This window comes from Heloderma suspectum, chromosome 12 (assembly GCF_057233095.1).
Source record: "Heloderma suspectum isolate Gila_16-S chromosome 12, 16-S_ref, whole genome shotgun sequence".
In the NCBI taxonomy this organism is placed as follows: domain Eukaryota; kingdom Metazoa; phylum Chordata; class Lepidosauria; order Squamata; family Helodermatidae; genus Heloderma; species Heloderma suspectum.
The window spans coordinates 24,350,351-24,377,270 of record NC_139469.1 but is presented as its reverse complement, the minus strand read 5'-3'; the positions used below and the strand labels follow the sequence as shown (position 1 = coordinate 24,377,270).

Genomic DNA, 26,920 nt, shown 5'->3' with positions numbered 1-26,920 from the left:
TCCTGTATGAAGCTTGGAAGTGCAGCTTCTAATCTGTGGAAATCCCTTCCTCTGGAGGCCAGGCGGCTGCCAACATTGTGTTGCTTCCGGTGCCTCCTGGAGACAGTGTTTTGTTTCTGAGAGCCCTTCCTTGAGTGACCAGTCATCGTTTATTAAATTCAGAATTTGTTTCTTTGAAAATGTTTTCATTGTTTTAATATGGTGTTCTATTCTTTTATCTCTGCTGTTCGCTGCTGCAAAATCTTTTGATGTGGAATGGTATTTAAATATTGTAAATAAAATAAATAACCAGTGTAGACAATCCTGGGTTAGATGGACCAATGGTTAAATGGACCTCGTATAAGGCAGCTTTCTATCTTCCTACTTTATGGGATCTACCGCATGATGGCAATGTCATCCACCTACAAATCCAACATTATTTATTGTGAACCCCTTAAAGAACCACCGGGCACTATCCAGCGGGGTGCTTACACTCCCAACGATTCTTTTGCACCCTGCCGATTCCCTTCCGCAAGCGGTGGGTCCTGCCAATTCCATTGCACAAGCGGGACTCACCGCTTATGCAGTGGGGATTTAGCATTTCCTATAGGAAGCCCTGAAATGAATGGAAACGCTTGTCTCTAGATCGGGACAGATGGCTCCTTTATGTGAGCTCCGCTGTCCTGCCCTGTTCCAGAAATTTGTGTTTTTTCTTGTTTTGTGTTGCCCCCAGAAGCGCTAAACCTCCATTCCACAATGGGCGCTGTGTAAGGGAATTGGTGGGATGCAAAAGAATTGGTGGGGGCATAAGTGACCTGTTGGATACTGCCCATTATGGCTGAAAAGCGGTATGCAAACATCATTAAACAAACCAAACAAATTGATTGGCACCGAGTTCCTGCAGCAGATACATGCTATGAAATAGCTATGTGCAGATGTGTCCATGTGATGGGAGACGCTGGGTACATGCTGTTTCCTGCATCGAATTGATAGCTATGGAGGACACTTGTCTTGCATGAAACTTCCCTCAGCACTTTGATGTAGCAGCAAACCGACACAGAACAGCGATTTGCCAAACAGCCACCAGGTGGCCCCTGAATCCTATTATTGAATAAACTCTGAAATAAAGTTAAATCTCGCTATTTAATGAAACCAGCGCCTCGATTCAAGAAAGGATTACAAATACATCTGAACCAGCCATGGGTAGTGTCATTAAAGCTGCAATCTTAAGCACTGCTACTTGTGAGAAAGTTCCATTCAACACAGTGAAACCTACTTCCAAGTAAAGATATATAGGATCAGCCTGTATAGTCGCTGGGCTCTCATGTACAGTCTGCTATCTCTGTGCACCAATTCAGATGTGAGAAAGAACACATCATTTCATTGCAGGCACCCGTGGGGAAGAGAGGACCTGCTAAATTCTTCTCGCTATAGATACATCATGCCAAACCCATCTTGTTGTCTTCCTTCTTATTGCAAAATTGGAAAGACTTCAGGTTTGTTGGATCTGCTTTGTAGAACACCAAGATCCACCAACCAGAGCCAAGTGCAGAAGACGTAAGCTTAGCATTAAAGAACAGGGTGCCCCAACCACATTCTGAGCCTAGGGATTTATTTTCAGCACCAGAACTGAACTGAGCTCACTGTCCTTTCATGCAAAGGTCCACACCTGGTTACCCCAAGCCTTCTTCATTGCAGCAGCCAAATTTTGGCGGGAAAAGTCATTTTGCTATCGTTATTGAACGCTGGGGAGCAGGAAACTATTGTCCATCGCAAGTCATCCAGAGATCTCCCAGTACATCCTGCTCTACCTTCTGGCCAACCCTGCCTTAGAGGAGGCAACCCTAGGAAATGTGTCCAGAAGCCATTTAGCAGCTTCTGCAAACTACTCATTCAGCCAGTGCACACTCTGCTATTCAAACATATGATCCCAGCTTGAGAGGTCCTTCGTTCCAGCCCTAGCTGCAGCATTTTTAGTGCCTGGAAATGGACACGCACATTTTACAGGCATTCAAAGTGAAATATTTTGTACCTGTGAAAAATGAATGTTACGAGGGGCCTGCAGCCAAAGATTTGGCTACTTATTTCAAATCAGTGTGTGAGCTTCAGCCTTTCTTGCCCTTGTAGCTCCCAGCCATGTGTGCCTTCTCCGATCCAGCCCTTCTCTTTTCTGGTTTTCCTTTTTCCTTGCCCTTCCTTGCCCAGATGGACAGCCATCTGTCAGGGATTCTCTGACTTGGCTTCCTGCATTGAGCAGGGGGTTGGACTTGATGGCCTTGTAGGTCCCTTCCAACCCTACTATTCTATGATTCTATGATCCCCCTTTCAGCTTATTCCTCTGGACCAGTCCCAACCTTCCTTTCCTAGGACCCTGTTTCTTCTGCCCCTCTTTCCTAAGACCTTCCTAACCTTCCCCTCTCTAGTGTCAGAGCAGTTCAGCCAATGGCAGTCGGGATCAGAGTGGCTCAGCCCATGGCAGGCAGAGGCTGTTCTGACTGACCAGCCAAGCTCATCAACAGAGGTTTCATCGCCATCACAAGCATGTTATGGACTGTGGTAAGAATCCTTAGCACACAGTGCTTTCATGTTTTCAGAGCCCATTACATTCATTCTTTTGCTGTTCCTTGCAACAGCCCTATAAGATAGGTTGGTGTTATGATCCCCACAAGGCAGATGGGGGTTCTGAGGCTGCGAGACCATGGCTTGCCTAAGGCCTTTGAGTGAATTTACAGCAAAGGCCAGGTTGAAACCAGACTTCTTGGATCATAGCTCAGTCTTGTGCAGCCCAATCCCATTCATGTTTACTCCTGTTGTGTTTGGTGGGGCTCATTCCTAGGAAAGTATGTGACAGATTGCAGCTCTCATTCCAGCTCTAGCTGTGTGAGTGTCATTGGTACCTCTTAGATATTGTTTGCGATACAATTAGTGACATGTCATTCATTAATGACACGTCATTTAGTGACACATCATTCTTTAGTGATGCATCATTCTTTAGTGACGCATCATTCTTTAGTGACATGTCATTCTTTCCCCTCCCAGCCCAACTCGCCATTTTGTTTAATTTATCCTTTGGAGGCAGTGTGCCTTGCCCTCCACTGGGAGGGCAGATCTCACCAGCCTTCTTTCAAGGGAGGTGAACAGCAATGCAGCTACTTTCCTCCCACTTACCTTGTCCTCGTGACCACTGATGATTTTTGGAGGGTTAACCAAACTGTTGTCAGGGCAAAGTTGCCAGTGGAACTAGTGCCCGTCGACCAGGATCCAAAGAAGCATGCAGCTCAATCAGCACACCCAAGAGGATGATGTTGTTGTTGTTGTCATCAGTTGTCATTTTTATGCCTAGAATGGCTATGTGGCCCACCGTACAGAGAACAGTCCTCTGCTTGAAGGCATCCTTTGTTTGAAGGTCTGTCTAATTCAAGTCCACTGTAAAGAAAAAAGAACCATAAGGAGGGAAGGCAGGGGCCTTGAACTTGCCCATCAGCAGGGCACCTGGTCGCAGTCTTCCCCATCATGCTGAGCTGTGTTATATTTCTGTTTAAATGTCATTTATTTCTAAATTTTCATCTATACATCTAAATTAGAATATTCAAATATTATATGTGAATCCCTGCATTGAGCAGTGGTTGGACTCGATGGCCTTGCAGGCCCCTTCCAACCCTACTATTCTATGATTCTATGATATACAAATCTGTGTCCCCCTTTGTCCTCTTTTCTTCCTTCCTTCCTTTCATTTTTTGGTGATGCATTTTCTCTTTTTTGGTGATGTATAAATGGCAACCCTATTTATCCCTCTCCCTTTGTTGTTGTTGTTTCAAAGTAACACAAGGTGGCTTGCAAAAATAACAGTACAATAAACACAAGTTAAAATTCCACAGAAAACAAAGACTACTCACAGCAACATACACAGCCATTTAAGGCAGCAGCAGAAAACATAACATCAGAGTCTTAAAAACAATAAACACCTAGCTTAAATAAAAATGTGTCCACTGCCTGCCTAAAAGCAGGCAGTCAATAGGCCTGTTGTATTTCTTTTGTTGTTCCAAATCCCTGGTGCGACAGCACAAACTTCCCTCTCCCAAGTACCCACCCGCCATATCTAACACAGTGGAGGTACTGAAAGGAGAGCTCCTGGAATGGAAAGAAGGTCCTGAGAAGGCTCATATGGGGGAAATGTGATTCCTGAGAAATTCTGGGCGCAAACTGTTCAGGGCAGCCTTCCCCAACCTGGTGCCCTGCAGATGTCTTGGACCATCCCATGGATCAGCCCAAGCCAGCATGGGCAATGGACAGGAATGCTGGGAATTGTAATCCAAAACATCTGGAAAACACCAGGATGGGAAAGGCTAGTTTAGGTATTTACGGGTCAAAGCTAACCCTTTTAATTGAGCCCAGAAGCAAAGTGGTACTGAGCAGGGGTGGGCAACTAGTGGCCGTCCAGATCTTTTGGGCTACAACTCCTATCATCCCTGACCCTTGGCTATGCTGGCTAGGGCTGAAGGGAGTTGTGGGCCAAAACACCTGGAGGCCCACAAGTTGCCCACCCCTGCGGTAAAGGATCAGTACAAGTTGACATACCTTGCAGGGTTGTTGTGAGGATAAAATGAAGAGAAGGAGGATCATGTATACCACTTTGGGCTCCTTAGAGGAAAGGCAAGATATAAATGAAATAAATATCATCTAGATATGAAAGTTCCCATCAGAACTTTCGCAGCCACATTCAGGGCAAGTTGTACTTTCCATACTGTCTTTGGATTAGCTGACTATGTCTTCAATAACGTCTCCTCCTTAAACAGAATTCTTCCTGGGACTGCGCAGTCCCTTGGTCAGACATAAAACAGCTCTTTAAAGTTCAGCCAATGGCTACAGTGAAATGCCTGTGGCACACTTTCAATGACTACGTGGATAATGCCTCTGTTTATTCACACAGCAAAATCAAGTGATAACTGTACCAGTTTTTTTTTCCTGGATTGTATCACTTCTAGCTGCAGGTGAGAGTTTGCATGTTTCAGTTCTGTTCCATGAAAAAGCTCCAAGCACTTCAAAAAACAGCATGCCAGGGCGAAGGCTAACCCAGACCCTTCTCCCTGACAGGCTAGTTTTCTACATGCAAGGTGAATTGGTGTGGGGAGGACTACCTCCACCTGCAACCTGAAGTTGTATAGCCTAGGAAAAGCATTCCCACTTGTTTTTACTGCATGCACAAATTGGGTCTAAGAGTTAACATGGATTTTGTAAAGGCTAGGGAAGAGAGAGGTCAGACATGTGAGGCAGGAGTTTAGCTGAAAGTCTTTTGTCACAGATGAGCCTTTGCCAGTTCCCAGTTATAACAGTGAAATGCTTGAAGCCCAGTTCTAGCTTCGTTTGGTCTTGTTCCCCTAATTAGATTTTTTTTTTTAATGACCTTGTAGAGATATGAAGAATTGAGTCTTTTGTAATCCTTGGTCCATTTTGTATTTGATTAAAGTGAACTTTTAGCTATATTATTTAATACACTCCTGATAGAGTTCGACAGGCCAAGCCGTTTCTTGCTTTGGCTTAAGGGGAAAGTTAATAGAAGTTAAAAAAACAAACAAGCTATAGCCTGTACAATTTCATCCACTTTGGTGGGACGACCAGCAGAGGTCCCCACGTACTAATCCATCCACATCAACAGAATCAGAACGAGGCTGAAAAGGGAAGCAGCAAAGCATATTTTCTCTAGCTAACTCCAGACCCCATTTTTGCAAGGGGAAATGGAGATAGAATTCCATATACCCTTATCGCCAAGCAGGGCAGGAGCTGTTTCCCAGACAAGGGACTAGCGCTCCCCCCCTTTCTCTCTCTCTCAGGTTTCCATCTAAATGCACACAATTTAGTAGTGCATTACTACCTAGTGTGGCCCAGCAGATAAGAGCACTGGATGGGAAATTAGCATACAGAAACTTCAGTTCTAGACAGACAGATGTGTGGAGGGATGGGGAAGAAGTGCACACACAGCTGGGAGTGCTTGGAAAGTTTTACCATATCACCAGTCACCTGGAGAAATGGGGAAACCACATTTCCATGTAAAATTGACTTGCTTGTTCAGCCGGGTGATCAGCTATGATAAAACAGTCAAAACATCTCCAGCCGTATGCACAGACACACCTGTGTTATATGGCTGTCCAGGGTTGTGGCCATAATTAAAAAGATGTATAGATCAGGCAGGGGTGGGCAGAAGGTAGTTCTCCAGATGTTTTGGACTTCAACTCCCTGAAACCCCTGCCAGCACGGCCAATGCTTAGGAATGCTGGGAGTTGAAGTCCAAAACATCTGGAGATTTACTTTCTCCTTGGTCTAGATGAACAGTTGCAATGGGAAAAAGGGGAAAAAAGAAGAAAGGAACAACGATAAGGAAGAACAGTGAGAGATTTCTGCCGAGGCCAATATTGTAAAGGCTCATACTTCTTTAAAGAGACAGAATGTGTGTGTGCATCTGTATGGTGCAACCCTAGAAAGTGGAGCACAAATTATGACAGATCCCAGGATGCAACGAGGACTGCACCTCCCACCCTTTAAAATTTCAGTAGCAGATTGCATGAAAAACTGCTTAAATGGATGCACCCCTGGAACTGAGCCCCTTTGCCATCTGTTGTCACAGTCACACAGCAGTATTATGTGTTGCTCCCAGTTTCAAAGCCGATTTGTTGTTCAGTTGTTCAGTTGTGTCCGACTCTTCGTGACCCCATAGACCATAGCACGACAGGCCTTCCTGTCCTGCGCTGTCTCCCAGAGCGTGCTCAAGTCCATATTCATTGCATCGGTGATGCTATCTAGCCATCTCATCCTCTGCCGTCCCCTTCTCCTTTTGCCTTCAGTCTTTCCCAGCATCAGGGTCTTTTCCAGAGAGTTTTCTCTTGGCATTAGGTGGCCAGAATATTTGAGCTTCAGCTTCAGTATCTGTCCTTCCAATGAGCACTCAGGGTTGATTTCCTTTAGGATGGACTGATTTGGCCTCCTTGCAGTCCAGGGGACTCATAAGAGTCTTCTCCAGCACCACAGTTCGAAAGCATCAATTCTTCGGTGCTCAGCCTTCCTTACAGTCCAGCTCTCACAGCCATACGTTACTACTGGGAAAACCATAGCTTTGATTATGCGGACCTTTGTCAGCAAGGTGATGTCTCTGCTTCTTACTATGCTGTCTAGGTTTGCCACAGCTTTCCTCCCAAGGAGCAAGCGTCTTTTAATGTCATGGCTACAGTCAACGTCTGCAGTGATCTTGGAGCCCAAGAAAATAAAATCTGTCACTGCTTCCATTTCTTCCCCTTCTATATGCCAGGAAGTGATGGGGCCAGATGCCATGATCTTCGTTTTTTTAATGTTGAGTTTCAAACCAGCTTTTGCACTCTCCTCTTTCGCCCTCAACAAGAGGCTCTTTAGATCCTCTTCACTTTCTGCCATTATGGTGGTGTCATCTGCGTATCTGAAGTTGTTGATAATTCTCCCGGCAATCTTAATTCTGACCTGTGATTCATCTATTCTGAATTGAGAGATGCCTGCTTTTATCTTAAATAACCCAGGGCGCACTCCTGTGCATGTTTAGAGAGAAAAAAGCCCTACGACTCCCAGCATGCCCTAGCCAGCATGGCTAGCTGGGGCATGCTGGGAGTTGTAGGAGTTTTTTCTGTTGAGACATGCATCGGATTGCACTCCTAATATAATATAGACAGGGCAATATGTCAATGATTGGGGTGGGTGGGACAACAAATTCTGCATCAGAAAATTCTGAATTCTGTAACCTGCATACATTACGCAAATCAAGCATACATTATTCTGCAAGTATCACCATTCTTTATAAAATATTCTGTCTCTGCTAGTCATGGGGCAAAGAACTATGCAAGGTACTGTAGCTGTACCCTCTGATTACTGGAATTCTTATTCAGGTGTTGACCACACATATTCTCAAGTGTATAATTACAACTGTAAGGGTTAGAAACTTGCATTTAAAAAGGAAAGCAAGCTACAAATGTTAAGGAAACAAACTACTAGGGTAAAGAAAGAGAGATCAGCAAAGAAAGCTTTTGTTTGTTGGCATTTTGCCTATCTGTGGCCTTATTTCAACAGTGTTTTTCAGTTTCTTCCTTTGGAGGCCCATACTTTGCTTATTTCAAAAATCTGCAGTACAGCTGAGGTCCAGACATTTCAGTGCCATACTAAACAGTCATATTTTTCAGATCAGTGACCTCAGAATGTTTAATATGCAGGAAACTGCTAGTATAATGGAATACAAATTCAGTATTAAAGTGCATTAACTAAAAGACCACTTGCACCATTACTGTCAATATTACCCACTTTTCTACAGTCAAATGCTTTCTCTAATTACAGTATGTTGGGACAGTTGAATGCAGGATTATTATTATTTTTCTTTTTGCAGTGACAAAGCAATTCTCGCAGTGGTTCCCGGATCTATTTTACAACTTAATGTGGAACTCCAGATCTGCTAACAGATGGCATTGTCATTATTTTAGCCTTCCCCAAAGAAGGAAAAGGAACAAACAGTTGACATTTCCAAATGTCTTTATTCGGTAGTAAAAATTCAGCCGTATTTCATTGGAGAGAATGATACTATTACTACTTTTATGGGCATAAGGAGAATGAGGGAAGTAAGGGATATGCTTCCAGTCCAATTTGGGTAATGAGAGGACAATCCAGTACACAGTTCTGCATCCTATCCTGAGCACTAACAATTTATAACTGGGTTAGCCTTTGGATGTACCTTTTTCACTGGACCACACGACCAGAAGTTGTTTGATGTTAAATTACTACCGGAAGATCTAGCACTGGGTGGCTGTCCCTTTTCCTGGGATGCTTGAAAAAGGCAGTATGGATGATTCTGAACGAGGGAGAAAGAGGGCAGAATGTGGCTCCTTGGTCAAAGAGTCACGGCATATATCTTGCCACTGGGCTGGAAGCAGTGCTCAAATCACAGGGAAAGTGTCAGGGGGTCCTGGCCCCCTTCCTTTGTTACAGCCCCCTTGGCTTAGGGTGGCCAGTTGGGCAAAAAAGAGGAAATTCATCACCAAACAAAGAAAAAAGGACAAAAGAGGAGAAAGATTTGCAAAAATTAAAAAAAAAAACGCATAGGCTGATGTCTGTCTGTCTATCGATCTGTCGATCTATCTATTGATCGATCTACCTATCTATCTGAACATTTAGAAGTAATTACTATAATTTAAATAGAAATACAATACTGCTCACCATAGTAGAGAAGACTGACGAGGCAACCTGTGTGCTGCTGCTCAGTATGCTGCCCAGGTGTGAACGGTGGATGGGAAACTTTGTTTGTTTGTTTCATTTCTATACTGCCCAATAGCCAAACTTCAAGGGTCCTGCTACTCTCCCTCCTTATGTTTCTTTGACTTTAAACCAGACTTGGCCTGGAACATCTTGAAATAGAGGATACGTTCAAATAAGAGTCCAGCCAGCCCTCAAAAATGCAGTTGTGTGTTTCCTGTCAGCTCTCCAAAATAGAGAACTGTCCTCTGTAAAGTAGGACACCTGACTACTCTACTGGCACCGCAGTGCAACAGAGATCAGGCTGAGAGTTGTCCCTGTAGTACAAGGAGGGAATAAGATACCTGGGCCTTGCTGCCAGAGTCTCCAGTTTGAGAGTCCCAGTACCTACTACCACTATACCACGTGTGTAACCTTGGGCAAGTGACTTATCTCTACCTAGCCTACCTCACAGGGTTGTTATGAAGATTAAAATGGGGGGAAACCCCACATCCACTGTCCTAAGAACGAGATACAAATATAATAAAAAATAAGTGGTTTGAGAACCGCAGCCTCGGGTCTTTATGTTTCAACAGCTTCCATTCTTTTGACCTATGAAAAACACAGTCCCCTGGTGTGCCTTCTGTGCCCTCCCATCCACACGTGGCTTGCATGGATCGTGCAACACAGGCGTGCAAATCCAGCACCATTTCGGCACAAATCAAAGGGAGTTGCTGCTGCCAGAGGATTTATCCAGAATTGCTAAACCGCCTAGAAAATTCAGTTCACATTTAGAAGTGTGCAACAGATGTATCATTTGGCAGATGTCTGCAGTCAGCAATTTGCCACTCGTCAGTGATTGCCTGTTAAGTTGCCATGACCAAGGCTGGGGTGAAAATAACATAGAAAGGATACATTTAGACTTGTCTGTTAGCAATTTCCTGGAAACCTCCAAAGCACCTCTCCAAATCCTTCATAACTATTCTTCACCCTGAAAGCCAAACGGACGATCCTGTGAGTCCATCTTTTGTTTTCCTTAACCAGAAGGTTTGATTCTTTCCCCACATTTTCTACAAAAAAAACATATTCCAGTTCATAGAGCCTTCTTCACACGGTGCATAGTCAAACTATGGAATTTGCTACAAGACGTAGTGATGGCCACCCATTTGGACTGCTTTAAAAGAGGGTTAGTCAGATCCATGGAAGATAAAGCTAGCAATGGCTACTAGTCACGATGGCTATATATTGCCTTTAGATACCAGTTGCTGGGGAACATGAGCAGGAGGGTGCTGTTGTACTCAAGTCCTGCTTGTGGGCTTCCCACTGTGGGGACAGAACGCTGGACTAGGGCTTTGGTCTGATCCAGCCTTGGGGCTCTTCTTATATTCTTATGGCTTTGGGAAACCCAGGTTCAAGCCCTGTCTCTGTGTGAGGCTTTTTGAGCCAATTCAGAAATGCAGTAACAGCCTCTGGTACATTGTTTCTTAGAATGTACAGCAGCCTTCTCCAGTGTGGCATCCTCCAGACGCGTTGGAGGGTGCCATGTTGGGGTGAGGCTGACATACACCATCTGCCTACTGGTAGGGATGTACGGACTGTGTAAAATCCGCTCCATCTGTGTTTCACGGATTGTCAGGTGCCTTTTGTTCCGTTGTCCGCCCACAGATGAATGGAAATATTTTTTTTTTGTCATGCGGAAAAATATGCAAACAATTATATAAGCATTTACATAAATATTTACGTAAGTATTTACATAATTTTCCTTAGTATGTAATATTAATGTATTGTCCCCATTCCATGCAACGTTTCCTCAGCAGAAACTTACGTATTTTCCTACAAACGTATATGCGTAAATTTCAGGAAAGTGAAAAAAATCTTCCGGAAGTCCACGGACTCCAAGCTGCCTGAGGGGGTCGCTCCGCAGCGGATTCTGCAGCTTGGATTCTTAGTAATCCAAGCTCATTTTATTCTGTCTCAAATTTCTCCAGCATCCCTACCTACTGGTGAGAATGGCATGTTTGACTTCTTTGCCACCTAAAAGAAATGCCTTACTCTGCACTTGCTAGCCTGCCATAGAGAAAACTAGACTAAAACTCTTCTTGTTGAAATACTAGCTTTTTGCAGGTAGGGAGGTTTGGTGATGGGGGCATTCTATACCTGGGTGTGTGTGAAGGAATGAAACTGTTCAGCCATTTTGTATTTATTCTTAGTTTTAAATGGTTGCTTCCCATTTGTTTATTTTAAATATTTATATCCCAACTTTCTGCCAGGCAACAGGCCTCCCAAGGTGGCTGACAATAAGTGAGAATGAACACATAATAATACGTAATAAGATTCTTCTTAGAGGCAGTGACTTCTGAAGGCTCTGGGGGTGGGACTATGCCTCTCTCCAACTCTTAGATCAGTGGTGGGCAATTTCTGGGGGTCAGCAGCCCCCTGCTACCACCAGATTTGCTGCCAGAATTCCTAGGAGCACAATTCTGCTTCTAAACAAGGTGCGTGCTCCCTGCGTGCCTTGTTTCCAAGCAAAATTGCCAGTATCACAGCAAATTAGGTGGTGGCAGTGGGGGCTCCAAAAAAGGCCATAAAAGGCCTGTCTTAAATACTGCTGCTGCTTCTGTAGCTGTTTCAGCTGCTGCTTTTCTAAGAATCAGTGGAGACCATAGTGAATACCCCTCCCCTTGAAGAATTTGATGTTCCCACTTTGTTTTAACAGGAGGCCTCATACCTTGCGCCTGTCGACATCTTACCCACCCTAAAAGGTACTGAAAGCGAGATGCTGCTTATGACCATTCGGCTGTCTAGCTGTGGACAGGTTTCCCCTTGCAGTCCACAGAGCAGTTTCTTTCCGGAAACCTCCTTGGCAGCTGCCAACATCTACCCTGCGATTGTGGCCTGGCTCCTCTCACTGGTGAGTACGGCAGCCTTGTGGAAAACCTTGCACAATGGAAGCACCAGTTTTGCAGGCAGATCTTGTTACTGTATGAAAAGGGAGGTATGAGGCTGCAAGCGCCATTGTGTGTGACTTCAATTAAATTAGGAAGCAGATGCATTCTGGGAAGGAAAGTCAAGATTGTGGGGAGATATGTGTGGGAGAGAAGTGTTTAATTCCCCCCCCTGCAAAAAAAACACCTCTCCATTAGTGCTGCACAGCAGGAAGTCCTCCCTCCCTTGGCAGGGGGTGAGGGGGTAGGGAGGAGAAGAAATTTTCCTGGGTGAGTTTTTTCTTCTTGTTGTTGAATTATTCTCTCTAATCTGCTGCCGGTCAACCCTCAAACTGTGAGCGCTACAGCTGTGAGAGCTCTCCCCAGAAGCCACATTCATTTGCTTTGAATGTGAATGGGGCATCTGCCAGATCAGAATCAGCAGAAGAAAATCCGTCCACTTCACGCTCTTGAGGGGAAGAGCCTCACTCTAGGGATGTCGGAGGAATCTGTCCCAGGGATGGAGCTCACTGAGCTTTCATCAGCTTGGCCCCCCGGACTTTGGCTCACTTCACCACGAGCTGGCCCAACTCGATCTACATCATGTTGGGCCAGTTCGCAGATTTTCCGGGTTGGGGTTTTGGGGGTGGGTAAATAGAAAGTTGTGCAAATTCCAGCTGTGATTTGTGCAAATTAAGCAAACGGCAGCTGTAATTTGCACAAATCACACAAATTGCTGCCACAGTTTGCTCAATTTGCAAGTATAAAGTGATGCACGTTGGGGCAAAACATCCCAACTTCAAGTATAATCTGATGGGATCTGATTTCATGCCCACCTGGAGGAGGATGCGTCTGAGGAAGAAGGAGAGGGGAGAGCCAGCACAATGGACCCCAGCCAGAGCTAAGCAAGGAGCAGGAAGTCTTGGCTGACAGTCCTTCCCTGGAAACATTACAGGAGCAACCTGGCCCCTCTTGAACAGTTCCTGAATTCCCCCAAATGCTGGAAGCAGAGCCTGAGATAATCCATCCCTCTGAATGGCGTAGAATCAGACGGAAGCAGCAAAAGAACAAAAGGAAGTTACAGCGAGGGGCCTCCGTTAAAAGCAGCACACTGACCTAATTAGCCAACTGCGCTGATTAAGGACCAGCTATAAATCAGCACAGCTGAGGCCATCTCTCTGCTGCAAACAACAGCGCCTTAACCTCGGCATTGCACTTCAAGATAATCAGACCTGGCAGGATCCTAGATGCTTGGACATCTGACCTAGTGGTGACTGACCCAGAAAAAAGATCTTGGGGTTGTGGTGGACAGCTCAATGAAAATTTCAGCCCAGTGTGCAGCTGCTGTGAAAAAGGCAAACTCCATGTTAGGCATAATTAGAAAAGGAACTGAGAATAAAACTGGCAATATCATACTGCCCTTATACAAATCTATAGTGCGACTACACTTGGAATACTGTGTACACTTCTGGTCAACACACCTAAAAAAGGATATTGCAGAGCTGGAAAAAGTACAGAAAAGGGCAACTAAAATGATGAAGGGTCCGGAGCATCTCCCCTATGAGGGAAGGTTACAACAGCTGGGCTTGTTTAGCTTGGAAAAAAGGAGGATAAGGGGAGACACGATAGAGGTGTACAAAATTATGCATGGTGTGGAGAATATGGGTAGGGAGACTTTTTTCTCCCTCTCACATAATACTAGAACCCGGGGTCATCCCATGAAGCTGATTGCTGGGAGATTCAGGACAGATCAAAGGAGGGACTTCTTCACACAGCGCATAGCTTAAACTATGGAATTTGCTACCACAGGATGCAGTGATGGCCACCAATTTGGATGGCTTTAAAAGGGGGTTAGACAAATTCCTGGAGGAAAAGGCTGTCAATGGCTGCTAGTCCTGATGGCCATGTGCTACCGCCAGTACCAGAGGCAGTGTGCCTATGCACACCAGTTGCTAGGGAACATGGGCGGGTGTGTGTGTGTGTGCTGTTGCACTCGTGTCCTGCTTATGGTTTCCTGGTTGACAGCTGATTGTCCACTGTGTGAACAGAATGCTGGAGTACTTGGACTCTTGGTCTGATCCAGCACAGCTCTTCTTATGTTCTTATGTTCTTAATCTATTTATGAAAAAGAAACCTGAAAATGTTTCCTGGATCTGGGGGAAAACCCATGATACGGTTTGCGAATTTGAGATGAGCTGGGCGGGCAGCAGGAATGCACTGGGCCCCCAAAGGGCCAGATTTGCAAACAATGGACATCCCTACCTACTTAGCTCATAGGTAGAGCTTCTCCTTTGCATGCAGAAGGTCCTAGGTTCAATCCCTGGCATCCCCAGGTAGGGCTAGGAAAGACCCATGCCTGAAACCCTGGAGAGCCACTGCCAGTCAGCACAGAAAACATTGAGCTAGATGTATCAATAGTCTGACTTGGTATAAGGCAGCTTCCTATGCTTACCTCCCAAATTTGCATGAATGTGCTAAATCAGCAGTGAGGCAGGGAAACTGCTTCTTTGGGCAACATTGTAGCTGTGGATGTGAGTGGGGCTGCCCCTTCTCAGAGGTATTCTAGGCCCCTTTCCTGAATTTTCAGCTTACTCTTACTTTTTTAAAAATAATAATTTTAAATATAATAATTCTCTACCCCAGCCTTCCGCAACCTGGTGCCCTCTAGATGTTTTGGACTTCAATTCCCATAAGCCATAGCTTATGGCCAATGGCCAGGAATGTTAGAAGTTGTAGTCCAAAACATCTGGAGGGCACCATGTTGCGGAAGGCTGCTGTAACTTTTTCACTTATTCAGCAACATAAGGCGTAGGGTGGGGGGCAATATTCTATCCAATTTCTCAGTGAAGTAAACTTCTTACTCCCACCTTCCAGTGATCTGGCTAGTGGGTCCAAAGGCATTAGAGTGACTGGCGAGTGCTTGGAGTTTTGGTTTTAATTTTCATATTAAAAAATCAATTAATGTATGAAAAATAACTTAAAAATTAAATGTATTAGACTACTAGGGCACCCCCTTCATGGATCACTGTCTTGTTGTGGCGAAGGGGCTTGCGTAACTCAGTGAAGCCATAAGCTATGCCGTGCAGGGCCACCCAAGACGGACAGGTCATGGCAGAGACTTCTGACAAAATGTGGTCCACTGGAGAAGGAAATGGCAACCCACTCCAGTATTCTTGCCAAGAAAACCCCATGGAACGTATCACAAGGCTAAAAGAGATGATGCCGGAAGATGAGCCCCTGAGGTTGGAAGGTGTCCAATATACTACTAGGGAAGAGCAGAGGGAATTTCCAAGTAGCGCCAGAAAGAGTGAAGCGGCTGGGCCAAAGCCGAAAGGACACTCAGCTGTGGATGTGTCTGGTGGTGAAAAGAAAGTCCAATGCTGTAAAGAACAATATTGTTTAGGAACCTGGAATGTCAGATCAATGAATCAAGGTAAGCTGGAGGTGGTCAAACATGAGATGGCAAGACTGAACATCGACATCTTGGGAATCAGCGAACTAAAATGGACAAGCATGGGCGAATTTAGTTCAGTTGACCATTATATCTACTACTGTGGGCAAGAATCTCTTAGAAGAAATGGAGTAGCACTCATAGTCAACAAAAGGGTGGGAAAAGCAGTACTGGGGTACAATCTCAAAAACAATGGAATGATCTCAGTACGAATTCAAGGCAAACCATTCAACATCACAGTAATTCAAGTCTATGCCCCAACCACTGATGCTGAAGAAGCTGAGGTTGATCAGTTCTATGAAGACCTACAACACCTTCTAGAACTAACACCAGAAAAAGATGTCCTCTTCATCATAGGGGATTGGAATGCTAAGGAAGTCAAGAAATAACTGGGATAACAGGCAAGCAAGGCCTTGGTGTACAAAATGAAGCAGGACAAAGGCTAATATAGTTTTGCCAAGAGAACACGCTGATCATAGCAAACACTCTTTTCCAACAGCACAAGAGGCGACTCTACACATGGACATCACCAGATGGTCAATATCGAAACCAGATTGATTATGTCCTTTGCAGCCAAAGATGGAGAAGCTCTATACAGTCAGTCAAAACAAGACCTGGAGCTGACTGTGGCTCAGATCATGAGCTGCTTCTTGCAAAATTTCGGCTGAAATTGAAGAACGTAGAGAAAACCACTAAACCATTCAGGTATGACCTAAATCATATCCCTGATGAATATACAGTGGAGGTGAGGAATAGATTTAAGGGATTAGACTTGATAGACAGAGTGCCTGAGGAACTATGGACGGAGGTCCGTAACATAGTTCAGGAGGCAGCAACTCAATCCATCCCAAAGAAAAAGAAATGCAAGAAAGCCAAGTGGCTGTCTGATGAGGCTTTACAAGTAGCTGAGGAAAGAAGGGAAGCGAAAAGCAAGGGAGAAAGGGGAAGATATATCCAACTGAATGCAGATTTCCAGAGAATAGCAAGGAGAGACAAGAAGGCCTTCTTAAATGAACAATGCAAAGAAATCGAGGAAAACAACAGAATGGGAAAGACTAGAGATCTCTTCAAGAAAACTGGAGATCTCAAGGGAACGTTTTGTGCAAAGACAGGCATGATAAAGGACAAAGAAGGCAGAGACCTAACAGAAGCAGATGAGATTAAGAAGAAGTGGAAAGAATACACAGAAGAACTATACAGGAAAGATCTGAATGTCCCTGATAGCCATGAGAGTGCGGTCACTGAACTTGAGCCGGACATCCTCGAGAGTGAAGTCAAGTGGGCCTTAGGAAGCATTAGTAACAACAAAGCTAGCGGAGATGACAGTATTCCAGCTGAGCTATTTAAGATCCTAAAAGATGATGCTGTTAAAGTGCTGCACTCAATATGCCAACAAATTTGGAACACTCAACAATGGCCACAAGACTGGAAAAGGTCAGTTTCCAAAGAAAGGCAATACCAAAGAGTGTTCAAACTACTGTACAATTGCACTCATTTCACATGCCAGCAAGGTGATGCTCAAAATCCTGCAAGCTAGTCTTCAGCAGTATGCAAACCGAGAACTACCGGAAGTGCAAGTTGGGTTTCGAAGAGGCAGAGGAACTAGAGATCAAATCGCCAACATTCGCTGGATCATGGAGAAAGCAAGAGAATTCCAGAAAAACGTCTATTTCCGCTTCATTGACCACGCTACAGCCTTTGATTGTGTGGATCACAACGAACTCTGGCAAATTCTTAAAGAGATGGGAGTACCAGACCACCTTACCTGTCTCCTGAGAAACCTGTATGAGGGTCAAGAAGCAACAGTAAGAACCGGACATGGAACAACCGATTGGTTCAAAATTGGGGAAGGAGTACGACAAGGCTGCATATTGTCGCCCTGCTTATTTAATTTATATGCAGAGTACATCATGAGAAATGCCGGGTTGGATGAATCACAGGTCAGAATTAAGATTGCCGAGAGAATTATCAACAACCTCCGATATGCAGACGATACCACCCTAATGGCAGAAAGCGAAGAGGATCTCAAGATCCTCTTGTTGAAGGTGAAAGTGGAGAGTGCAAAAGCTGGTTTGAAACTCAACATTAGAAAAACTAAGATCATGGCATCTGGCTCCATCACTTCTTGACATATAGAAGGGGAAGAAATGGAAGCAGTGACAGATTTTATTTTCTTGGGCTCCAAGATCACCACAGACGGTGACTGTAGCCATGAAATTAAAAGACGCTTGCTCCTTGGGAGGAAAGCTATGGCAAACCTAGACAGCATAGTAAGAAGCAGAGACATCACCTTGCCGACAAAGGTTCATATAATCAAAGCTATGGTTTTCCCAGTAGCAATGTATGGCTGTGAGAGCTGGACTATAAGGAAGGCTGAGCGCTGAAGAATTGATGCTTTCGAACTGTGGTGCTGGAGAAGACTCTTACGAGTCCCCTGGACTGCAAGGAGGTCAAATCAGTCCATCCTAAAGAAAATCAACCCTGACTGCTCATTGGAAGGACAGATCCTGAAGCTGAAGCACAAATATTTTGGCCACCTAATGCGAAGAGAAAAGTCACTGGAAAAGACCCTGATTCCGGGGAAGATTGAAGGCAAAAGAAGAAGGGGACGGCAGAGGATGAGATGGCTAGATAGCATCACCGATGCAATGAATATGAACTTGAGCACACTCCGGGAGAGAGCGCAGGACAGGAAGACCTGGCGTGCTATGGTCCATGGGGTCACGAAGAGTCAGATACGACTGCACGACTGAACAACAACTAGGGCACAATCAAGCCAAAGCTAAGCACTTTTTATGCTCCATTGATTTCACTGGGAAATTTACTATGCAATCAGTATTTTGTGACTTTTGAGTTGGCCTAATAAAGGTGTTAACGATGATATGGAATTTGGAAATTTCCTTTTGTAATTATTCAGAAGAAAGTCCTCAGTTCAATTAGACATATTCCCAGGTAAGCGCACATAGGATTGTTGCCTTAAGGCTGCAATCCCAAACCATTTACTAAGGATTGAGTCCCATTGAATTTAGTGGGACTTCCTTCTGAGCTTGCCTGCACAGGTTTGTGCTTCACATCTCTTCCATTCATATCATTGGGGGTGTAAAAGTGCCTAACTTTGGCTGGATCATGCCCCCTGTGTTAATTTTTTCTCTTTCTTCACACTGATGTACAATGCTCCCCCTCCCTTGTGTACCTCCAAGTAGGGATGTCAGAGAAATCTGCAACGGAACCAAATGAGTTCAGGTTTTCATGAATCCAACCCGTGGATTCCGCAGCAGACTGGCTTTTTCCCTGTTGGGTGGCTTCCACAAACTTGTGGAACAGTTTTCTAACTTTCCTGAATTTTGCTCAAATTTCATCATAGAAAAATAGGCAGAATTTAAAAAAAAAAACCAGGCAAAAATGTGCATTTGCCCCATAGGCTAAAGCATGAAAATGCACATTTGGGGAGAAGTTGCACATTTTCACACCTGCGAATTTGCGCAAATTCGGAAACAAAAATAATCCGATTCTGTGGATGGACGGAGGATGGAACAGAAGGCACCTGACAACCCACAAAACACAGACAGAATGGAATTTGCACCATCCATACATCCCTGTCTCCAAGCCCCCTTGCTACAACATTTCTGGCTATGCACCTGTCCACAGGCTGCTGTTCGAATCACCTTTTAAGCAGGAGTAAACTGCCTACTGGAATATTGTGCTTCGTGATTATTCGGTCTCCATCTATCAGAGGCTTCCAATGGTTTTGCCGTTGACCAAAATGGAGGCAAGTCTGAGCAGGGGGGCCTTCCTTTGCAGCCCAAATTTCTTGAGGAACACATCCTCCAGATCCACCTTCCTTTCTTCCCGCAGATGACAGCAGTGGCTGAGCTTATTCAAAGCAGGATTTAACAATCCTTTCTGGATGCTTCTAAAGTCAATAGGCTGAATCTGGTTCTTAGCTTTCAAGTCACGTAAAAGTAGCAAAAAAAGTGTGGGTGGGGTGGGACAAGCTGACAATAATTAAATGTGATGGGCTAGAATGGAAGGGATGGTGAGTTAGAAGTGTTTTTTTTAGTTAGGATGTCAGGATTTAATTCATATAAAAATATGTAGCCAGGAAAAGATGGTTGTCCAATTTGCATTTTTAATTAAGCTTTGCTTGCAATGGCTTATAGAGAGTTAATAAGTGAACCATCAATGCAATAGCTATTTTTGGCAGACATAATCATAAGCAGATCAGTAAAAGGCCCCATCTGCAGTTGTAATCTGTGGCTGTGGCACTATCATGTAGCTATTTAGAATTTAGGGGACATGGAGACACAAGACAGACAGACGCCCCCTCTTCTCTCAATGACTTTTCAGAGTCTGCCAGCTGAGGGTGCTTGCTTTTGATGGCTGATGGCTACTAGTTACTGAACACCCTGTCTGCTTGGGTTAGGGCTGGAGAGAAGCAGTTCGCTGGCGTTTTGGAATGTAGCCAGTAAAGGAGGCAGAGCTGCAGCTGGCTGGAAGGAAGAGGGAGCTCCAAGGGCATACCATTGTCTTTGAGGAGAACCGGTGCTGTTTTAAATACTAACACTGTGTGTCTGGGTATTTCCCTGCTCTCCTGCCAACTCAGTTTGCATATCTGCAGATAAACAGATATTGCAACAATGCCGTAAGTCTCCATTATTCTCTCTGCACAAGGGCAATGTTTCTGTAAAAGCTGGCTGTGAGATCTTCCTGCCGCTTGGGGAAGTGGAGCAAGCATTAAACAATATTTTATGTAAGAACGCTTGCTCTTGTTTCTGTTCATTGTGTAAAGATCAACGTGAGTCTCAGTGGCTTTTGACACCATCACCTGTGGTAGCCTTCTAGCATGCTGTTTTGCAGTGCTTCTGGGCCTTTCTGTTAGGCCATGTCCAGAAGGTGGTGCTGGGGGATTACCGTTTGACTCCGCCACTTATCTTGTCCCCCATGTTGTTAAATATTTACATGGAAATGCTGAGAGACGTCATCTGGAGCTTTAGAATACGGTGCCATCAATACACTGAGGAGACCCAGTTCTATTGATCTTTGTCACCTAACACCAAGGAAGCAGCTGAAGCTCTTGAAGGTTGCCTGGGTTCAATAATGGGCTGGATGAGGGTGAATAAATTGAGGCTAATCCCAGACAAGACGGAGGTGCTGTTAGTCAGTAGAAGGCCTGACACAGGGATTAGGATGCCAGCTGTTCTGGAAGAGGTTGTGCTCCCAGTGAAGGATAAGCTCTGTAGCTTAGGAGTGTTCCTCGAATTTCTACTGTCCCTGGATCTTCAGCTGGCAGGGGTGGCAAGGAGTGCCTTTGTATAATTACACTTGGTGCACCAGCTGCAACTCTTCCTGAGTTGGTCTGACTTGGCAACAGTTATCTATGCCTTAGTTACATCGTGCTTAGACTGCTGCAATGCGCTCAGTGTGGGACTACCCCTGAAACATGTCCAGAAGTTTCAATTGGTGCAAAACATGGCAGCTAGGCTGCTAACCGGTGCATGGTACCAGGACCATATTATACCCATCTTGAAAGACTTGGACTAGTTACCAATGGCTTTTGTCAGGATTCCCCTTTTGCCCTGCTGAAAACTCCAATAGCCAAAATCAACACTCAGACAAGAGGCTGCATTTCCAAGGCTTTAATTCCATTTACCCTAATGAGGCATACAGATGCAAATTGCTAGAGACTCAGACTACAAAAGAAAAGCCTTCAAGGAGTTCAAAGGGGAGCTACGAAAGTTGGTCTCCGTTTGGGAAAAGGTGGCAAACTCTCTTAACTTAAGGGGTGGGAAGGGGAAACTCTCTCCCTCTCCTGTGACACTTCTGGGCGCAGCTGTTGACGCTGAGCCAATCGGGCAGAGCGCCTAAGTTCAGCTCCTGCGATTTCCCGCTTGTGCCTGCATCTGCGCCTTGTATCTAAGAGTTCAGGTTGTCCTTCCCTTGCCTCCCCCCGTTCGCTATCACAGGGAAGTGTGAAGGGGGGGGGCCTCTCTGTCCAGCTGTGCCTCTGAAGCCTGGGAAAGATCCTCCCCCATGTGTTGCAGCTCTTCCTCAGAATCTGAACTGCTCTGGCACTCTATATGCTTAGAGGCAACCCTGACAGCTTTCTAGGTACAATTCAAGATGTTAGTTTTAACCTTTAAAGCCCTAAATGGCTTAGGGCCTGTATCTCTAAGGGAACACATGCCCAATTATGAACCTGTCTGGGTATTAAGCTCTTAAATGGCTTAGGGCCTGTCTCTCTAAGGTACTATGTGCCTCATTGTGAACCTGTCCAGGTATTAAGTTCTTGAGGAGAGGCCCTCTTAAGGACACCACTACTTCCAGAGGCCCGTTTGTCAGGTGCGTGTGGAAAGGCTTTCTCCTGTGTCGCCTCCAAACTGGACTGCGCTCCTTCAAAAGCTACAATTGCCCAACACACGTTTAGAAAGGCTATGAAGACACATATTTTTAATTCAGCCTTCTAAATTATGTACTCGTGCTCATGTTTCGCCCAGTGGTATACTGGAGCCAAGATTCGCAGGGATGGAACGCTGACACTTTTTTTATTAGCAGGGCCCCCCTCCTGCTACCTGCCACCACCCCCTCCCCGACTTTCCTCTGAGCTTAGCTGCACTCCTCACATTAGCGGGGGTGAGGAATGAATTTTCCCAGTAACAATAATATTGTTCCCGCTTGTAATGCAAAATATTCTGAGGTAGCTTGGTCATGAATGGGCAGTTAAGACCCATTAGCTGTACAAAAGACCTGCTCATAGCAGACAGAAACTATTAGAACTGGTTTGTCTATGTGGATCAACACAGCTGCCTGCCATTTTGGACTCTTCTTGGTTGCGTGGCCAGGGACTGTCATGATGAGCAGCTGCACCTCAACATTTTTCATTACATGTGTTTCTAGTGTTTTTAATGTTCCTGCTTCTTTTTTTCTTTTTCTTTTTTAGATTTTATTGTTTTAAATGGTTGTTTGCCACCTCAATGGCTTTTTAACAAGCAAAGCAGTATATAAATGTCAATAAATAGATAATAGTCTAATATAATTCCTTTTGATACTTGTTCATTACTAACTTCGCTCGCTGCACAAGTGAAAACCATGTAGAGAGAAGTCAGGTTCTCCACAAAGAAGAGCAGTTCTGCCCGCAAAGGGCTGGATGTTATTGTGTATATGGGCTAATTTTGAGCCGCCAGGCAAGACATCTGCAATGTATTCAGTAAAGAATGTTGGGGTTAAGGAGTTGGCAGTTCCTGCAGGCCAGATATTAATTCTGGGCAGCGGGCCCATTGCTGAGGGGCTAGGCAGTCCTCATACAAGATAAGGTACTGAAAGCCTAAAACCCCATGGAAATGTTGTAATTCGTTAGACACCTTTACCCCAAAAAAGGTACAAGCTGCCTTACAGCAGGGGTGAAAACATCCGAGGCCCTTCTCCGGGTGCCTCTTCCAAGGGAGGTTTGGATGATGACAATAAGGGAGAGGGCCTTTTTGGTGGTAGCCCCCTGATTGTGGAATGCTCTCCCCGGTGAGATCTGCCTGGTGCCAACATTGTCACCTTTCCAGCACAGGTTAGGACTTTCCTCTACTCCCAGGCATTTGACAACAAATAATGAGGCTTCTCAATTTAGTTGTTTTATCAGGTCTTGTATTGTGTTGTTAATTGTTTTCAGTTATTTTTAAAGTATTTTACGTTTTTGTATGTTTTATTCCCTGTTGCATGATGCCTTGAGTAATTTTTGAGAAAGCTATTTAATAAATTGAGATGGTGAGGATGATGAGGATGGAGGGGAAAGACAGAGAATGCCTGTTGAAACAGGAGGGGCAAAGTCTGCCAATCTGTCTATGAAGAGCGATGGGCTGGAAGGCTAGGAAGTGACAGAGCTGGGCCCCAGGCAGCCGCCAAGCAAGAACCAGGAGCGAGAAGCCAGCAGGCACAAGGCGAGGGATGCTAATGCTGTCCAGGCAAAATCCCAGCCTGACTTCGAAGCTTGTCTACTCAAAAGTAAGCCCTGCTGACTTTAACAGGACTTACTCCCGGGTAGGATTGCAGGCCACATTTATTTATTTATTTGTTTGTTTGTTTATTATTTATTTACAATATTTGTATACTGCTCTACATCCAAAAGATTTCGGAGCAGTGAACAGCAGATGGGATATAAGAATAAAAACACCATGTTAAAATAATTACTATTCAAAAAAAGAAACAGAGATTTTGTATAAAACGAGTTCCGATAAAACCGCAGCCACTGTTTTTTTGTCTTTTATTTTGTTATTGTTGTTTTATATTGTGCTTTTATGTCTACTGCTGTATACCGCTGAGAGAGCCAGTGCTGAAGAGTAGCTATTAAATGTTTAAATAAATAAATACATAAACCTTTTACTGCTCAGGGAGTATTCTAACCTGTAGCCCTAATGTGTTACTACATAGGGAGCTGTACACAGTTCCATACGCAGCTAGCTATGCTAAGTCGGACCATTTTCCTTTTAGCTCAGTATTGTCTTCTTCAGCTGGCTGAGGGCTTTCCCATGACCTGCTCCCTGATCCTTCTAATTGAGAATATCAGGAATCGAACCTAGGATCTTGGGCATGCGACTCAGGTGTGCTCCCACCAAGCTGCTGTTTGTCAGGATTCCCTTTTGTCCCTGCTGAACTTCAAAAGCCAAATCAAAAACACAGACAAGAGGCTTCTATCCACAGCTCTTTAATCCTTTACTTCCATGGGTCATACAGATGCAAATTGTCAGTAACTCACAGTCTACAAAGGAAAAGCCTTCAGGGAGTTCAAGGGGAAGCTACCCAGGTTGAAAGTTGCCCACCGTTTGAGAAAAGTCAGGCAGGCTATCCTAACTTAAGGGGTGGGGGGGATCTCCCTCTGTCTTGTGAGGTCTCTATGCGTAGCTGTTCCCGCCGGGCCAATTGGGCAGATCGCCTAAGCTCTGCCCCTGCCATCTCTCTCTTGGCTCTGCGTCTGCGCCTGGCGTCTAAGAATTCAGGCTCTCCACGCACCACCTCACCCTGTTTGCTATCTCTCACAGGGGTCTGTGAAGAGAAGCCCTCTCCATCCAGCTGGACTACTGAAACCTGAAGAGTCTCTCTCCCTGTTTGGAAGAGTCTGTCAGGGTGGACACTGAGCCCATAGAACCTCAGAGCAGTTCTGATTCTGAGGAAGAACAGCTGTCCATGGGAGAGGAGCGTGCTCATCCCTCCCAGGCCCTGCAGCTGGCAGAGATTTCTCTTGCCGGCATTCCAGACATAGATAGCGGTCCTGGGAGTGAAAGAGCATGGGACGAGGGCTGGCTGGATGCTCAACGCAGACGCAAAGAGCGACGAGCTATGGAGGGTGCGGAAAGGAGGCATAGCGCCCGTTTGGTGCGCAAGCAACAGTCGCGTCCAGAGGACCCAAGGGAAAAGGGGAGGGACTTTCCCTAGCCCATAAGTTCAGGGTCTGCAAGTGATTCTCGTTCAAATGGGGACCAACTGTTTCCAACCTGGGGCATAGGTTACTCTGCTGTTCATAGCTTAGTCGCTGGTGATAGAGTTATTAAGTTGTAAAAGGAATAAAGCCTTGAAAAGAATCCTTTGTCTGTGCCTGGAGTTGGCTACTGGAGTAGACTGAAAGAGGCCGGCTAGGGCCCCCTGACAGAGTCTGGGAAAGTTCCTCCCCCACGTTTTGCGGTTCCTCTTCGGAATCTGAGCTACTCTGCCACTGCCTATGCTCAGAGGCACCCCCGACAGTGTTCCTGGTTCTAACTCGCAACAGCTCTTGACAGGACATATGGAACTAGGCCTGGAAAGGGAATAGGGTAGAAACAGTGGAGGCTGGTGGCTCCAATTTTGGTGGGGTTTCAGCCAGAACCACCCCGAACTCTACAGGAACTATCCAAGGTGCTGAATCCAATTTTCAAAATAGGTTCAGCACCTTGGATACCTCTTTTAGAGTTCTGGCTGGTTCTGTCTGAAACCCAGAATGTATTTACAGCCCCACCAATATCTGAGCCACCAGCCTTGACTAGGTAGAATTGTTCAAGGATGGAATGACAAGGCAAAAAGGAAAGGCTGGGAAAGGAAGGTCATGGGGTAGTCTTTATCTCATACCCTAACCTACCCCATAGGACTGATGTGAAGATAAAATGGGGGGTGGGGCCATGTTTTTACAGGGAACCCCTGATCCAAATGTGATAAGTAAAAAAATTACAGGTGGGACCCACAACAAAAGTGTTGCAGTGTGGAGTGTTCCTGGTTCGAGCCAGCCATGCTCTCTTCCAGGATTCCATTGTACTCCTCCTGCCCCCAACAAATACTTAGCATTCCATGACCACTGAGCATGCACAGTCCTCATTTGGCTGTCTTGGCAGGGAGAGTTGTCCCCTTGTGTTTTTTTTTCTAAAGGTTTTGTACTCTTACAAAACATGGTGAGCTGATACCTCCTTCTTGTTTCTCGGTGGCTGGTTTGACAACATAGCTGTCGTCACTCAGCATCTGAGTTCACTATTAGAGGGAGGGAGGGAGGGAGGGAGGGAGGGAGGGAGGGAAAGAAAGAAAGAAAGAAAGAAAGAAAGAAAGAAAGAATTTGGCTTCAGGAAAGGAATGGCAAGAAGAATAAAAGGGCAGGAGAACCATAAGTAGAGATGGAACATCATGCTGGTTTCGCACTCAGGCAACACCCCAAGCACTACACTGAGATGACTTGTTGTGCAGGCAGTTTGCTGGCCATAGCCTGCAATGCATTAAATAAATTCAGCCAAGCTGGTCACTCTCAGTTAGTCATGCAGGCCTGACAGCAAAGCTTCATCAACACAGAGGAAAGCTACAAGAGCTCCTGATAGATAGATTGTTTTGCCAGGGAGAGTCAAGACCAGTCTTTAAGCCTCATGGCTCCTGATGCAGAGCACTCAAATTAAGCTGGAGGGAAGCATGCCTGAAAGTCCCATTACAAGTCCGAGGAATGCTTCTTAAAGCAATTTAATCAGTTGCTAATTCAGTGCTTTTCTTCTTAGTGTATCTTGAATATGCTCCTTTCTGCTATAAATGCTTCTTGATTTAGCATCTGGTATGAATGACACAAGCAGAGTTCATAAAGCTTACGCACGAAATCCAGATGGAGCTGATGACTACAGTTTGCCTATCTGCTATATTATCCATATCAACAGTCTTGATCCAGTAAAAGCTGGTGACTGAAGTTCCCCTTAAAGACCTTTGCATCTTTCTTGTCTTTTGGCTACCTTCTTAAGGAGCTCAAAGCAATGTATGGCTCTCTCTCTCTCTCTCCCTCTCTCCCACTCATTTTATCCCCCAAACAACCCTGCAAGGTGAATTAGACAGAGATCACTCACTGAGTTTTTTG

General features: G+C 45.1%; 1 protein-coding gene across 1 annotated transcript in view; it reads left to right on the top strand.

The window, feature by feature from the left end:
• Nucleotides 1-26,920, top strand: part of DNAAF8 (dynein axonemal assembly factor 8) — a 146,009-nt gene that overhangs the window by 34,419 nt on the left and 84,670 nt on the right. Inside the window, exon 11 of the mRNA XM_084818797.1 lies at nucleotides 11,930-12,124. Within this exon, the coding sequence (XP_084674923.1) occupies nucleotides 11,930-12,124 (195 nt within the window). The remainder of the gene's footprint in view (nucleotides 1-11,929; nucleotides 12,125-26,920) is intronic.